General features: G+C 42.5%; 1 protein-coding gene across 1 annotated transcript in view; it reads right to left on the bottom strand.

The window, feature by feature from the left end:
• Positions 1-3,771: 3,771 nt before the first annotated feature.
• The window catches only part of LOC117431834 (intraflagellar transport protein 140 homolog), an 85,904-nt gene continuing 73,359 nt past the window's right edge, over positions 3,772-16,316 (bottom strand). Inside the window, exons 19-30 of the mRNA XM_034053157.3 lie at positions 15,960-16,137; positions 15,086-15,276; positions 14,499-14,594; positions 14,254-14,386; positions 13,980-14,123; positions 11,212-11,340; positions 7,300-7,482; positions 6,995-7,201; positions 6,217-6,429; positions 5,753-5,919; positions 5,329-5,470; positions 3,772-5,008 (exon numbers count right to left, since the gene is read on the bottom strand). Of these exons, the coding sequence (XP_033909048.3) occupies positions 4,796-5,008; positions 5,329-5,470; positions 5,753-5,919; positions 6,217-6,429; positions 6,995-7,201; positions 7,300-7,482; positions 11,212-11,340; positions 13,980-14,123; positions 14,254-14,386; positions 14,499-14,594; positions 15,086-15,276; positions 15,960-16,137 (1,996 nt within the window). The 3' untranslated portion in view covers positions 3,772-4,795. The remainder of the gene's footprint in view (positions 5,009-5,328; positions 5,471-5,752; positions 5,920-6,216; positions 6,430-6,994; positions 7,202-7,299; positions 7,483-11,211; positions 11,341-13,979; positions 14,124-14,253; positions 14,387-14,498; positions 14,595-15,085; positions 15,277-15,959; positions 16,138-16,316) is intronic.

Raw genomic sequence — 16,316 nt, 5'->3', positions numbered from 1 at the left:
TTGCGAAAGTATTCGGCCCCCTTGAACTTTGCGACCTTTTGCCACATTTCAGGCTTCAAACATAAAGATATGAAACTGTAATTTTTTGTGAAGAATCAACAACAAGTGGGACACAATCATGAAGTGGAACGAAATTTATTGGATATTTCAAACTTTTTTAACAAATAAAAAACTGAAAAATTGGGCGTGCAAAATTATTCAGCCCCCTTAAGTTAATACTTTGTAGCGCCACCTTTTGCTGCGATTACAGCTGTAAGTCGCTTGGGGTATGTCTCTATCAGTTTTGCACATCGAGAGACTGAAATTTTTGCCCATTCCTCCTTGCAAAACAGCTCGAGCTCAGCGAGGTTGGATGGAGAGCATTTGTGAACAGCAGTTTTCAGTTCTTTCCACAGATTCTCGATTGGATTCAGGTCTGGACTTTGACTTGGCCATTCTAACACCTGGATATGTTTATTTGTGAACCATTCCATTGTAGATTTTGCTTTATGTTTTGGATCATTGTCTTGTTGGAAGACAAATCTCCGTCCCAGTCTCAGGTCTTTTGCAGACTCCATCAGGTTTTCTTCCAGAATGGTCCTGTATTTGGCTCCATCCATCTTCCCATCAATTTTAACCATATTCCCTGTCCCTGCTGAAGAAAAGCAGGCCCAAACCATGATGCTGCCACCACCATGTTTGACAGTGGGGATGGTGTGTTCAGGGTGATGAGCTGTGTTGCTTTTACGCCAAACATAACGTTTTGCATTGTTGCCAAAAAGTTCGATTTTGGTTTCATCTGACCAGAGCACCTTCTTCCACATGTTTGGTGTGTCTCCCAGGTGGCTTGTGGCAAACTGTAAACGACACTTTTTATGGATATCTTTAAGAAATGGCTTTCTTCTTGCCGCTCTTCCATAAAGGCCAGATTTGTGCAGTATACGACTGATTGTTGTCCTATGGACAGAGTCTCCAACCTCAGCTGTAGATCTCTGCAGTTCATCCAGAGTGATCATGGGCCTCTTAGCTGCATCTCTGATCAGTCTTCTCCTTGCATGAGCTGAAAGTTTAGAGGGACGGCCAGGTCTTGGTAGATTTGCAGTGGTCTGATACTCCTTCCATTTCAATATTATCGCTTGCACAGTGCTCCTTGGGATGTTTAAAGCTTGGGAAATCTTTTTGTATCCAAATCCGGCTTTAAACTTCTCCACAACAGTATCTCGGACCTGCCTGGTGTGTTCCTTGTTCTTCATGATGCTCTCTGCGCTTTAAACGGACCTCTGAGACTATCACAGTGCAGGTGCATTTATACGGAGACTTGATTACACACAGGTGGATTCTATTTATCATCATTAGTCATTTAGGTCAACATTGGATCATTCAGAGATCCTCACTGAACTTCTGGAGAGAGTTTGCTGCACTGAAAGTAAAGGGGCTGAATAATTTTGCACGCCCAATTTTTCAGTTTTTTATTTGTTAAAAAAGTTTGAAATATCCAATAAATTTCGTTCCACTTCATGATTGTGTCCCACTTGTTGTTGATTCTTCACAAAAAATTACAGTTTCATATCTTTATGTTTGAAGCCTGAAATGTGGCAAAAGGTCGCAAAGTTCAAGGGGGCCGAATACTTTCGCAAGGCACTGTATAATTGAATATGTTTGGCATAGACTTTGGTTTGTTTGGGAAATCACACTATTACTATTATAATAACAAGCACATTTAGGTTAATTATCAAAATAGTTCAAACATAGGAAGGAAGACAGCAAGTAAAGACAAACACACTGGTGTTCTTTTAAAATGAATGGAGTGAGTGCTATTTTAAGAGCTCTTGTGTGGAAATGTAGTTTATTGTGCACTGAATTGTGAGCGTGTTTAGAAAAAGGGTTATGTTTCCAATTCCAGCTGACATGGTCTGTGCTACCTTGGGGAGGGACGTTTTGTTCCTATTTTACCCCAGAATATTTTTTTTCCAATCACTGTCCATTATGTACGTGACAGTGAGGGGGTTTTCAGTCTGGAAAGGGGGGTGCTGCAGCTGCAATGACAGGACACTTGTGGGGAGTGTGAATTGAGAGGAAGCTTTGTGAAACTGATCGAGGATGTGAGCGGATAGCCAGTATCAGGATATCCTCCTCCATGCTGACTCAGTGACACTAACTAGGAGGTTGAGAAGCCTCAGTATGTTCAAAACCTATAGTGATTGTAAGCAGGTAGAGAATGCTATTTAAATTTTCTAGGGTCTAATACAGTTATGTCATTTCCATCTAATTTTAAGACTCTGTATTCTGACAAATAGAATTGTAGGTGACGTTTATGGTTTGTTTGTTTGAATAAATTACACCAAAGCAGCAGAAGGACTAGGTGGTGATTACTTACTTATAATAGCAGGAGGCAGGCCTCTGGTTATTTAGGCTAATGAAAGCAATATCGTCATAACCACTTACATTAGTTTACAAGATGGTAGTTCAGTTAGATCTATGATGGTCCTCATTTCTTAAGTAGTGTTGATTTAGTAAGCATTTACTCCAGTGCAAAGTTTACACCATGTTTTTCTACCTGGAATAATTAAGTGTCACACATGGTTGGCGGTGGAAGGGAACTCAAATGATGAGTCAGTCCTGTGCCTGGTCGATTTGCTCCCAGGAGCTGACATACTCCTGCCAGGAAATCCAGGGTCAAGGCTGTGACTGCCTGGAATATGCAACAGAAACTCTCCTGAAGAATTTGTTTAAATACAACACAGAACTTGGGAGAAGGATGTGTAAGAGAAACCTATGTCTGGCTACACCCCAATGTGGATTTTTATTTTTAGTAGATTTGAAACATAATCACTTGCTAAAAAATAATCAAGGGTTATAAAGAGCTTTTGTGGACACCTGTACCCGCTCGGGGCTACCTCTTCCATCTCTAGTATGAGAGTCGTCTTCTATAAGAACCTAGGCCTTTCTGTATGGGCTACTACTGATGGGGACGTCAGTCCCTTCATAAAAATGCATGATTTGTTGTTTAAATGTTTCCCTCTGTCAGATGTAGCAGAGGCAGATCCTGCTGCAGACTGCCGGGGTGCTGCTGGAGAAGATCCTGAAGAAGAGCGTAGAGAGCCCTTCTTGTTTTGGACCCAAAGTCCAGGCCCTGCAGTTTTGAGGAGCCGTGCCAAGCCAGGGGACCCAGCCAGTGAACTGGCCGCACGAGAAGGATCAAGTGAGGAAGTGAGAGAGACAGAGTCCTGTGAAGAGCTGCCAGGTTGCACTGGCAGGATGTCACATCCGGAACACCTTGTGCAAGCAGGGGAAGAAGGTGGGCTGCCATCCTTGCTACACACGCTAAATGGATGAAATATTTATAGACTTGGCGAATGCAAGGAGTTTCCAAAAAAGCCTTTGGAATTTCACAGGGAAGGGGGTTCTTTTTTAAACCCGTTTTGTTTCTTTGTTTTAGATCCAATTGTTTTCCTGCCCTTCCAGCTTTGTACTTAGGTTGTTGCAGGTGTATTTGGGGAAGTTGTATAATAATGTAAGGCTACATTAATGTATATATTTTTTCCCATAACTCTTAAGTGGATGCTTTCACATCAACACAGGCAGAGGATTCAGCTGTGGTTACCACCCATTTGTATGTCAAACGTGAAGGTTTTGTATACTAGTTATCAGAACAAGGTCCTGAACAACATAGTTTGGGCTCCTGATTGGTTAAGCTAATTAAGGATATATCTTGAAAGATAGAAGGGTTCTGTTGAAAAAAGAACTACAGACTAACAATTCAACAATATTTATTTTTTGTCAAAATAGTCAACATTTCTACAGGATTTAATTTATAAAAGTAACCAATTTTTTTCTGGAAGTTTTATGAAAAATGGTAATATAAAGTCTTACGAAAACAGATGAATAAACATAAAATTAGGGAACATATAAAAAGTACATCAATAAATAAGATATCAATATATAACAACATCGAATTCTTTAAAAAGAATATAAACACGGTTTCAACCTTTAACAATGTAAACACAATGTCTTTTGTAAAGGGGATATAAATAAGTCTTTGAATCAGTTTATTTACAGCAGTGATTTGGTACTGTTGCTACTGAAGCTGTGGTAGGAAGCTGTTTTTCCTGAGATCTGTTACCTCAGGTTATCTGTTACCTAATGATAGGTGCATGCATTGAGTTCCTTTGTGTTTTAATTGCACAAGTTCAGGGCAAGAACCTTTTGGTGGACTTTTGGACCTGAGCAGTTTTTATTTTATTATGGTCCTGAATAGAAAACATGTGTACAGCCATTGATATAAGTCTTTCTGCGGTGGTTTGTGTAATTCCTGATGTCTTCATTATATAAAATGTTAGCTTTTGTTAAAAGACCTGGTCAAAAATAACTGGATATGCCAAATTGTGAGAAAATAATAAAATAATTGGCGATTACTAAATTAAAAAAAAAAAAGAAAAAAAAGGACGACATGGTAAAATCTAAAAGTACTGCACTTGGTTATCCCCCAGACAGAAATCATACTTTATATTTAGTTTTTTGTGGACCCCTGATGTGTATTTATGGTTTCTGTTTCAGGCCCGGTTCTTGAATGTTGTTATCCTGCACCTTTGTTTCAGTGCGATTTGCCAGTGCCTGGTACTTCACAACTCTTTGGAAGTAACCCAGACTATCTGCTTTGGACTGAATTCTACTGTACACCTGTTTATCTGTTCTAACAAACAGACTCAGGCACTTCATGAATCAGAAACTGTCCGAAGCCCTTTGTATTTAAAGCTGTTGTGGTTTATGGTGCACTCTACACGTCTGTGCTGCTGAGACACAGTGCCAGTACAGTTTAATCCCCCAGGTGTGTCTCCACGGCTTCCTCCTCCTCCTCCACCACCTCCCCCTCCCCCTCTCTGTCTTTGTGCCCTCGTCCCACGCCCCCTCCTCTGCTCAGGGGCACCCCCACAGCGTGCTGCATGGCCTCCAGGCTGCGCTGGCTCACGTAGTAGTTCACATTGAGGGAGGGCAGCCGCTTCCTCATCTCCTCCAGAGTGCGATAGGCCTGGAGAGAAGAGCACAGAGTATCTCAGACTAGGGATGAAACAATTTTTCGACAGTACGACAATTACAACGAAAGGAAGGAATTGGAATTAATTAAAAGGAAATAGGAATTGGGAATTTATTTTAAAAAGGAATTGGTAATTGAATTGAATTGAAAAATAGGAACTGACCCCAACCGTGTTCATTACAGCACCCTCCCTCCTCACTAATCCCCCAATTGTTCAGGTGCATTTATCACAACAGCACCCCTAGTGGTCAAGTGTGGTCATGACAAACCCTAGTACTCCCCCTAGTGGTAAGGTGGATAAATGGCACACTCACCACCTGGAAGCTGCCTTGCTGGCAGTGATGCTCCACCAGGAAGCCGTATACGTCTCCGATGCGGACGGCGGGGTCAAGGTTGGGTTCCTGCTGCAGAACTTCACACAGCCGCACCGCTTCACCAGGGTCCTCCTCATACAGCCTGCACGGGACAGATATCTGAGGAAGAGCTGCACAAGAACATCTGTACCAAAGCAAGTCTAAAGAAAACCCACTGTGGGTGAGCAGAAACACCACAGAAACAGAAATACAACAAAGTAAATACTACAATACACTTTCCTGGCAAGGGCTACCCACAGAATACTAAATAACTAGTAGAATTATAATTTTTTAAAGCTTTCCAATATACCAGATGTGGAATTTTGCTAAAGACATGAATAAGGTATCCCTCCTCCTGCATTGGGGACTGAAAGCAGGTGTTTACCTGCGTGCCTGGACAAATTTCTTGACCAGGGTGAGTTTGTGCTGCAGCTCAGCCAGCCTGCACTCCTGTTCCTCTGCGCTATGAGCCTTCGCCTTGCTCAGGCACTGGTAAGCCTCTGTCAGTGCCCCCAGAGCCTTCTCATAGTTCTGGTACTCGTCTATCTCCACCTGGGAGCAAACAAGGCTTATTAAACATTAGGAAGGGTTTAACAGACCAGTATTTCTTTCAGGTTGATTGATATTGCACCCCAGAGCCAGACTGCTGCTTTGGGAGGAACCATATACATTTTTTTCTACCAATGTCCAATGCAATGTTGACAGATTTCTATGTTTGGGAGTTGCATCACAAACATTTCTATTATCAGATACGTTATACAGGCTTCTGTGGTACACTCATTATTGCCTGAAACAATAGTCAGTGGTCAGATAGGTTTTTCTTTACATATAGTGGGTCCCTGTCCTGACCTGTGCACAGGCATTGTAGAAGCCTGCTAGGAGGTCGAGAGCCTGCCCCTTGGTGTAGAAACTGATGATGTTCTTCATGATCAAGGGGTTCTTGCGCCAGTCCAGAGACTGCAGGTAATTGGCTGCCATGATGTAAATCTCCTTCTGCCGAGAAACTCCGGCAAAGAAAACAATCTTGTCTGTGTTTCCTGACTTGAGGAGCGCCCTCATTGCCTGTAAGAGTTTCACACAGCAACAGAACTGAGAGACAGGGATCACCCAACTTATTTAAATATTTACATTTATGCAGTGCCTGTGCAGCATACAAAATTAAACAGCAAGGAAAGTGCAGTTTGTCACCATCTCTGATGATGGTCTACTGCAGATACTGTAGAATTTCAAGTGCAACATTGACAAATGTATATGCAGAATCGCTACATTCTGCTTATCAAACAGCTCAATGGGCATCAGAAAGGTCAGCGGAACTGGATGGCACTTTTAAAATGCATTTTAAATGGCTAAAAAAAAAAGGGGGTTCCCAAACTTTCCCAACTTACGACCTGATGAGCCAGAAAATTACCAGGGACTCACAATCACTGAGACACTGAAGAATAAACCAAGATCCAACAAAAAAAGCATATTGTAATTTGTAAAAAGCCATGTATTAGTGATTTTGAAATCAGAAAACTGCTCAGCAGTTTGTGAAACATACAGGTATCTCGACCCCTAGTTTAAGAAACACTGTGTTTGAGAGCTTGCGGAATAATTTAGGAATAACATGTCTGGGTGTGTCTCTCACCTTGAGCTTGTTTCCGGCCTGTGTGTATTTCTTGGTGGCCAGGTGGTAGTTGCCCTGCCTCATGCAGCAGTCTGCTATGCTCTCCAGCAGCTCCCTGCGTGCTTCCTCTGGCAGGTCCTTCGAGCCCCGAGACACTGTCATCCTCTCAGCTAGCTCCTCTGTGATCGTCAGGCTCTGATCCAGACACAGCTGCAGGGCCTCCTGGTACTGGGGGAGATCCAGCAGACCGCTCATCTCCATTTGTCAGGTACACAGGGAGCCAAATCATTGTTTTTTATCACTGCATTATTTTGTCAATGCGTTACCTTCTTGGCTGCCACCAGGAGCTCTACTGCCTTCTCATACTGACTGTGCTCGATGAAGAAGTCTGAGCAGCGGGCGAGCAGTGCTGGTTCTGAGTCCTCATCCAGCTCCTCTGCAATCAGCTGCAGGGCTCCAAACTGCTGAGTCGCGAAGGCCAGCTCCAGAGCCTTGGAGAAATGTCCAGCCTGCCAAAACAAAACCAGTCATTTACCACTTTATTACATCCGCTTATTCTGTTCATCACCTGTCTCTGTTTCTGAATATATATTGTGCACACTCCTACTGAAAATGAACTGAAATCTCACTGATATCTGCAGAGTTAATGTGCAAAACATTTTTTTTTTCATGGCGATCTGTGGGTTACCCCTGCCTATTTCTGAATCGGAAATGATCATGATGCACATGGAAGCTCACTGCACAACACATTTGAAGCATTTACAAAGGTCCTCTAGAATTCATTATTATTCACAACTAGTGTCTCCATGCAGACGGCTTGGTTCTTTGGTTCTTAAAAACAGTTTAAATGAGTGCACAGGTCTTGTATGTATGTATATATATATATACAGTACTGTGCAAAAGTTTTAGGCAGGTGTGAAAAAATGCTGTAAAGTAAGAATGCTTTCAAAAATAGACATGTTAATAGTTTATATTTATCAATTAACAAAATGCAAAGTGAGTGAACAGAAGAAAAATCTACATCAAATCAATATTTGGTGTGACCACTCTTTGCCTTCAAAACAGCATCAATTCTTCTAGGTACACTTGCACACAGTTTTTGAAGGAACTCGGCAGGTAGGTTGGCCCAAACATCTTGGAGAACTAACCACAGTTCTTCTGTTCAGTTGCTTCTCTCTCTTCATGTAATCCCAGACAGACTCAATGATGTTGAGATCAGGGCTCTGTGGGGGCCATACCATCACTTCCAGGACTCCTTGTTCTTCTTTACGCTGAAGATGGTTCTTAATGACTTTCGCTGTATGTTTGGGGTCGTTGTCATGCTGCAGAATAAATTTGGGGCCAATCAGATGCCTCCCTGATGGTATTGCATGATGGATAAGTATCTGCCTGTACTTCTCAGCATTGAGGAGACCATTAATTCTGACCAAATCCCCAACTCCATTTGCAGAAATGCAGCCCCAAACTTGCAAGGAACCTCCACCATGCTTCACTGTTGCCTGCAGACACTCATTCGTGTACCGCTCTCCAGCCCTTCGGCGAACAAACTGCCTTCTGCTACAGCCAAATATTTCAAATTTTGACCCATCAGTCCAGAGCACCTGCTGCCATTTTTCTGCACCCCAGTTCCTGTGTTTTCGTGCATAGTTGAGTCGCTTGGCCTTGTTTCCACGTCGGAGGTATGGCTTTTTGGCCGCAAGTCTTCCATGAAAGCCACTTCTGACCAGACTTCTCCGGACAGTAGATGGGTGTACCAGGGTCCCACTGTTTTCTGCCAATTCTGAGCTGATGGCACTGCTGGACATCTTCCGATTGCGAAGGGAACTAAGCATGATGTGTCTTTCATCTGCTGCAGTAAGTTTCCTTGGCCGACCACTGCGTCTACGGTCCTCAACGTTGCCCCTTTCTTTGTGCTTCTTCAAAAGAGCTTGGACAGCACATCTGGAAACCCCTGTCTGCCTTGAAATTTCTGCCTGGGAGAGACCTTGCTGATGCAGTATAAATACCTTGTGTCTTGTTGCTGTGCTCAGTCTTGCCATGGTGTATGACTTTTGACAGTAAACTGTCTTCAGCAACCTCACCTTGTTAGCTGAGTTTGGCTGTTCCTCACCCAGTTTTATTCCTCCTACACAGCTGTTTCTGTTTCAGTTAATGATTGTGTTTCAACCTACATATTGAATTGATGATCATTAGCACCTGTTTGGTGTAATTGTTTAATCATACACCTGACTATATGCCTACAAAATCCCTGACTTTGTGCAAGTGTACCTAGAAGAATTGATGCTGTTTTGAAGGCAAAGGGTGGTCACACCAAATATGGATTTGATTTAGATTTTACTTCTGTTCACTCACTTTGCATTTAGTTAATTGATAAATATAATCTATTAACATGTCTATTTTTGAAAGCATTCTTACTTTACAGCATTTTTTCACACCTGCCTAAAACTTTTGCACAGTACTGTATATATATATATATATATATATATATATATATATATATATATACTGTGTGTGTATATATATATATATATATATATATATATATATATATATATATATATATATACAGTGCCTTGCGAAAGTATTCGGCCCCCTTGAACTTTGCGACCTTTTGCCACATTTCAGGCTTCAAACATAAAGATATGAAACTGTAATTTTTTGTGAAGAATCAACAACAAGTGGGACACAATCATGAGGTGGAACGAAATTTATTGGATATTTCAAACTTTTTTAACAAATAAAAAACTGAAAAATTGGGCGTGCAAAATTATTCAGCCCCCTTAAGTTAATACTTTGTAGCGCCACCTTTTGCTGCGATTACAGCTGTAAGTCGCTTGGGGTATGTCTCTATCAGTTTTGCACATCGAGAGACTGAAATTTTTGCCCATTCCTCCTTGCAAAACAGCTCGAGCTCAGTGAGTTTGGATGGAGAGCATTTGTGAACAGCAGTTTTCAGTTCTTTCCACAGATTCTCGATTGGATTCAGGTCTGGACTTTGACTTGGCCATTCTAACACCTGGATATGTTTATTTGTGAACCATTCCATTGTAGATTTTGCTTTATGTTTTGGATCATTGTCTTGTTGAAGACAAATCTCCGTCCCAGTCTCAGGTCTTTTGCAGACTCCATCAGGTTTTCTTCCAGAATGGTCCTGTATTTGGCTCCATCCATCTTCCCATCAATTTTAACCATCTTCCCTGTCCCTGCTGAAGAAAAGCAGGCCCAAACCATGATGCTGCCACCACCATGTTTGACATTGGGGATGGTGTGTTCAGGGTGATGAGCTGTGTTGCTTTTACGCCAAACATAACGTTTTGCATTGTTGCCAAAAAGTTCGATTTTGGTTTCATCTGACCAGAGCACCTTCTTCCACATGTTTGGTGTGTCTCCCAGGTGGCTTGTGGCAAACTGTAAACGACACTTTTTATGGATATCTTTAAGAAATGGCTTTCTTCTTGCCACTCTCCCATAAAGGCCAGATTTGTGCAGTATACGACTGATTGTTGTCCTATGGACAGAGTCTCCCACCTCAGCTGTAGATCTCTGCAGTTCATCCAGAGTGATTATGGGCCTCTTGGCTGCATCTCTGATCAGTCTTCTCCTTGTATGAGCTGAAAGTTTAGAGGGACGGCCAGGTCTTGGTAGATTTGCAGTGGTCTGATACTCCTTCCATTTCAATATTATCGCTTGCACAGTGCTCCTTGGGATGTTTAAAGCTTGGGAAATCTTTTTGTATCCAAATCCGCCTTTAAACTTCTCCACAACAGTATCTCGGACCTGCCTGGTGTGTTCCTTGTTCTTCATGATGCTCTCTGCGCTTTAAACGGACCTCTGAGACTATCACAGTGCAGGTGCATTTATACGGAGACTTGATTACACACAGGTGGATTCTATTTATCATCATTAGTCATTTAGGTCAACATTGGATCATTCAGAGATCCTCACTGAACTTCTGGAGAGAGTTTGCTGCACTGAAAGTAAAGGGGCTGAATAATTTTGCACGCCCAATTTTTCAGTTTTTTATTTGTTAAAAAAGTTTGAAATATCCAATAAATTTCGTTCCACTTCATGATTGTGTCCCACTTGTTGTTGATTCTTCACAAAAAATTACAGTTTCATATCTTTATGTTTGAAGCCTGAAATGTGGCAAAAGGTCGCAAAGTTCAAGGGGGCCGAATACTTTCGCAAGGCACTGTATATATATAATCTCATAGAGTATGAGTTCATGTGACCAGTACCTTGTGATACAGCATCACTGCCCTGTCCATGTGGACTCCCTTCTCCTCGTAATTACAGGCTGCCTCCATCATGTCCACTGGATTGCTCAGTAGGGCCAGGTTCATTAGCTGGTCATCCAGTCCATTTTCCTGCAGGAACAATTGTGTATTTAAAATGTATCACAAGGCAAACATTATAGTTCCCTATCAAGTATGAAATGTAACCCTTACCTAATGGGTGTTTATCTCCTAAAGACCCTGAAACCTGAATAGATATATAAAAGCTACTCGTCAGAGACTGTGACGCAGTCATGCCCGGACGGTACACACAGCTCTGGTCATCATTTGTCCTTTCATCTGAACCTGATGGGAGAGCTACGTTACTTCTATCTGCTTATTTCGCTTTTGTGTAATTATACTTTGATGCAATATTATTATTAGCGTGGTATTAGTGTTTACTATTTACACGTAATATGTGCACTCAGCCTGTTGCTTGTTACGTCCCACAGCAGCATTGTACCCCATGTGAAGCCGGTTGCTCCAGTCTCCCCTTCCCAAGGATCAAGCAACCTAAGGTCGGCTGACTTGTGCCCTCTCACTGTTGACTGAGATGCATGCTCTGGGTTATGATGCTTGCAATTTCTCCCACAGTTGCCGTCTTGGTGCCTGCTGAACTGGTACCAAACCATGGCGGTATCAATCTTGTATACGTTTGGACTGTTTGGGTTTGCCAGAAGCGATATAGGTGGGCATCCCTATATATTGCTTCTGTGGTAACTGTGGGTCACAGGCCTATCCCGTTCCCGCCTAGTATACGTACTGAACAGTGAACGAGGTTACCACACTGATACACTACGCAGCTGCTGGGCTCAGTAGCTCTGTCGGGTCAAACTGCTTGCAGTCCCTACCACAGTGTCTCGTTGCCATCATGTTGCCTGCTTGCAGCACCATTGTGAAGGATGTCAGGGCTCTAACAGCAGGCTTCCCTCAGTCTTCAGACTGTGTTGGTTTGCCAGAAGCTATATAGGTGGGCATCTCTATATACTGCTTCTGCAGTACCTGTATAACCTGTATCTGAGCTGGAGGAGGTTCAAAATGTTGACGACGCAACAGCTGTTGCAGTAATTCAGGCCAGGCGACTGGTTCACCACGGTGGACCTCAAAAGATGCCTATTTCCATATCCCCATAAAAACCAGTGCACTTAAGTACCTGCGGTTCGCCTTTCAGGGAACAGTGTACGAGTTCAGGGTCTTGCTGTTTAGCCTCTCTAGCTCCCCATGCCTTTTTGAAGCGCAGGGAAGCTATACTGGCTCCATTGAGACTCAAAGGTATCAGAGTACTCTATTATTTGCGCAACTGGCTCATTGTGCACAGTCTCCAGCTCAGGCATACTCTCACACGTAACTGTTCATCAGCCACCTTCAACGGTTGGGGCTTACGGTGAATCATGTGAAGAGCCAGCTCACGCTTTCTCGGACAGCCTTCAATCTAGGAGTGTGCTTGGACTCTGGGTCCATCCTGTCCACTCTGTCAGCGGCAGAATGCAGTAAATAGCCGCCTGTTTAGAGCTATTCAGCTCAACAAGGTGCTCATGTTCCAGAACCTCTGGGCTTGAGGGCAGCACCTTTACTAGATTCTACAGACTTAGGTTGTGGATCCACAAAACCCTGGCTTTGATACTAGAGTATTAAGGGCGGCTTTCAGGTCAACCCGTACAAATAGACAGAGAGGTGAGTTTCTCCCTTAGTTGTTAGCCCTAGCTACTTGTTACTGGGGTTTCTAAAGGTAACGCGCAAGGTAGCTTTTGGCTTAGCCTTGTGGCATTCCAGCTGGTCTGCAATATTGCCTTGAGACAGCTTTGGTATTCATACCCATGAGGTAATGGCTACATTTCATACTTGATAGGGAATACTTGATTATCATAACCCTGGTTCCCTGAAATAGAAATGTAACCATTAACCTTCAAAGTCGCTGTGTCCATGATTGCAGCAGTGTTGAAGGAGAAATGATGTGTGTGCAGTCCATATATGCCATCGGGGCCGGGCATAACTGCGTCACAGGCTCTGACGAGCAGCTTTGATATATCTATTCAGGTTTCAGGGTCTTTAGGAGATAAATACCCATTAGGTAATAGTTACATTTCTATTTCAGGGAACCAGGGTATTGATAATAACCTAATGTTATGTTGTATGGTCCATATTGATATTTTATGGTTTAAATATGTACATTTATTTTACATACTACCAAATTGACCACTTTTAAAATATGATCAATACATTCCATCTTATGATATGGGGCTTACTCATGACCTCTTGCTTGTGCATTCAATAGCCCCAAGTGTGATTCTTTCCTAACCTTGAACTGGTATAGCAAACAGCACTGCATTTAATGTAATGTTTGCTAAATTAAATGGTTTAGATTTTAGTCCTTTATACCCATGTTCTGGAATAGTGATTTAGTTTAAACATAAGCAGGGTCAGAAAGGGGAATTGTCCGTCCAAAGTGAAGTGGTAAATTAGAGTTCAGAGCGGTGCATTGCTCTGTAAATCCAAACCATTTACACAACAGAAACAGTCATTAAGTGGATTTATTGCAAGACACACTACGTGAACCTTGGAAATTCACTTTCTCATCCGGCTATCCTTTGGTTCATATAAAATGGTTGTTGAGGGTTCTGTTCAAGGCTGATGATACATAACATTCCATAAAAGTAAAGAGCATCCAGGGTGCTCTTCTTATACCAAATCACACACATCTGAATGCAGGTGAGCAGGGGGGCCCTCTTTACCTTGCACAGGCGGATGGCGTTGTTGTAGGCCTGTGCTTGTGTGTAGAAGTGCACAGATTGCTTGATCTCGTCCTGACTCTCGTACTGCCGCGCCAGGTGATAGGACGCCGCACGGTTACCAGTTTCATTAGCAATCTCTGCTGCCTGCAAGCAACAAGCCATCATACACTGATGAAAACAATTCTTCAGCTATAAACCACATAATGCCATTCTAACATCCAACAAGGAAGTACAGGAAATTCATCATCAAAGCAAGAGCACACCCTTGCCTCACCTTCTGAATATTGTCGAGGTAGCAGTGAACTCGGACCAGAGACAGGTAATCCTGTGCACACTTGTAATACCTCAGTGCTGACTCCATATCGGACTGGCTCTCCAGGTACTGAGCCCACCACTTATACAGGCTCCTGCACATACACACAAATAAATCAGGAAATTCTACATCACACAGAAAGACACACACACGTTGTATATACTGAAAGAAAGGCGTTGCTCATCACACACACACTCCTCACTCACTTGTCCTTCATCTTGTTGACATAAATCTCCAGAGCATGTAGATCATCCAGGAGCATCCTGGGAACCTCAAACCTGTTGGTGTCCGATTTCTCGTAGCTGTAGATGGAAGGAAGAACATTTCAGAACAGAGATGGATACAGCAGACATGCACTACATCCCAACACAGCAGAGGTTCCCAAGCTGGTCCTTGACTAAATTCTTAATTTGCATATGCAAATCCTCAGTTAGATAAGTACATATACAATTCACTCAAACACTAAATTTACAACACTTCACAGAACACAGCAAATAATATTTATTTATCAGTTTATAAATACTTATCAAGCTAGAATGAATCACTCCTAAAACTGTTGCAGTTTAATTTTCTCTTAACAATACATACAGTAGTGTATTATAAATATGTACAGTGTGTGTTTCATCCAATAGCGGTGGATGGGAATATTCCTAAATATCCCATGATGATACCTTGGAGACCACTTTAGAAATGGGTGATGTTCAGTGGAGTGGAATAGTGTGAATAGTAGATAACTGGGTGCACTGAGTAGTGAGGTACAGTGGGATGGAGAGAGGAGTGCAGTGGTACGTACTGCACCAGTGCCATCTTGCGGTCTCCCATGGCCTCCATGTGCTTGGCATAGCTGTAGTAGGTGGTGCGCAGGTGGATGCGGTCCTGACTGTCGGCTGTCTCCACGGCTTTCTGCCACTGTCCCGAGGCCTGATAGAATTTGTTGAGGAGATCATAGCGATGGCAGCTCTTGTAGAGCCGCTCTGCATCCTCCTGTGGAGACAAGAGAGACAGAAGATAAAAATAAGGAATTATCTATTAAGCAAGTCTACTTATTTGTGTTCCGGCATAGAATAAATCAAACCTGCATATTTCTATTTTTTTTTCTGGCTCTCAAGCTACCACACTGATGTAACAATCCAAGCTAGGCACACTACAAACCTGCTATGAGTGGCTTTTGATACTTATCCTGGATCCAATTACAGATCAAATACAATTCTTTACTTTCCAATGTGTGCAGGGTTTGGCTGGATGTATTATAACTAAGGCTATGGCCAAAAGTTTTGCATCACCCTATAGAATTAACTCATTTTGCTTCATAAAGTCAAAACCAGCTGAATAATGTTACGTTACCATATTGAATTACAGGCAGCTTTGTAGCTTTCCATATATGAAAATTATTATTATTATTATTATTATTATTATTATTATTATTATTATTATTATTATTATTCTCAATCCTAAAATTCTAGGTGATGCAAATAGCTGAGTGGCTTTTGCCTTTGAATGGGCATGTGCTTTGGTATCTGTGCATCCCTAACAGCGTTCTAAGCATCGTTGCAAGCACAGAAACATTTACAGAAAACCCCTAGTTATGCCATTGATTAGAATCATCAGACATCAGACATCTACTTTTACTGTGAGTCAATACAAGCCTGCAGAATGAAAGTTTTTACCAGCATCCCAAGCTGCGTAGCGAGGACAGCGACCCTGGCATCCAGTTCTGGCTCTGCCTCAGCCTCCCTCAGTGCCCGGGCTCCCCGTGCATGTCCCATGTTCCCCAGGCAGACCCGCGCCACGTCCAGCCGCCTTGTCTTTACACACATGCGTGCCATGTTCTCCCACACCGCCTCACTGTTGTGAGAGAGAGAGACTTATATCCACAACTATACGTATCGAATTCCAGCCAACTTGCTGAGTAAAGGTACAGTCACTGATAGAAAACCTCAACTCTTAACTGTACAGGACTATATGGCACCCAATTGTACCAGTTCTTGCTTCAACTATAACTGTATCTGGTAGTTGATTTTACT

Source organism: Acipenser ruthenus, chromosome 22 (genome assembly GCF_902713425.1).
Source record: "Acipenser ruthenus chromosome 22, fAciRut3.2 maternal haplotype, whole genome shotgun sequence".
NCBI lineage: Eukaryota > Metazoa > Chordata > Actinopteri > Acipenseriformes > Acipenseridae > Acipenser > Acipenser ruthenus.
Note: the sequence above shows the minus strand (reverse complement) of the source record. Positions and strands in the feature narration are given on the sequence as shown.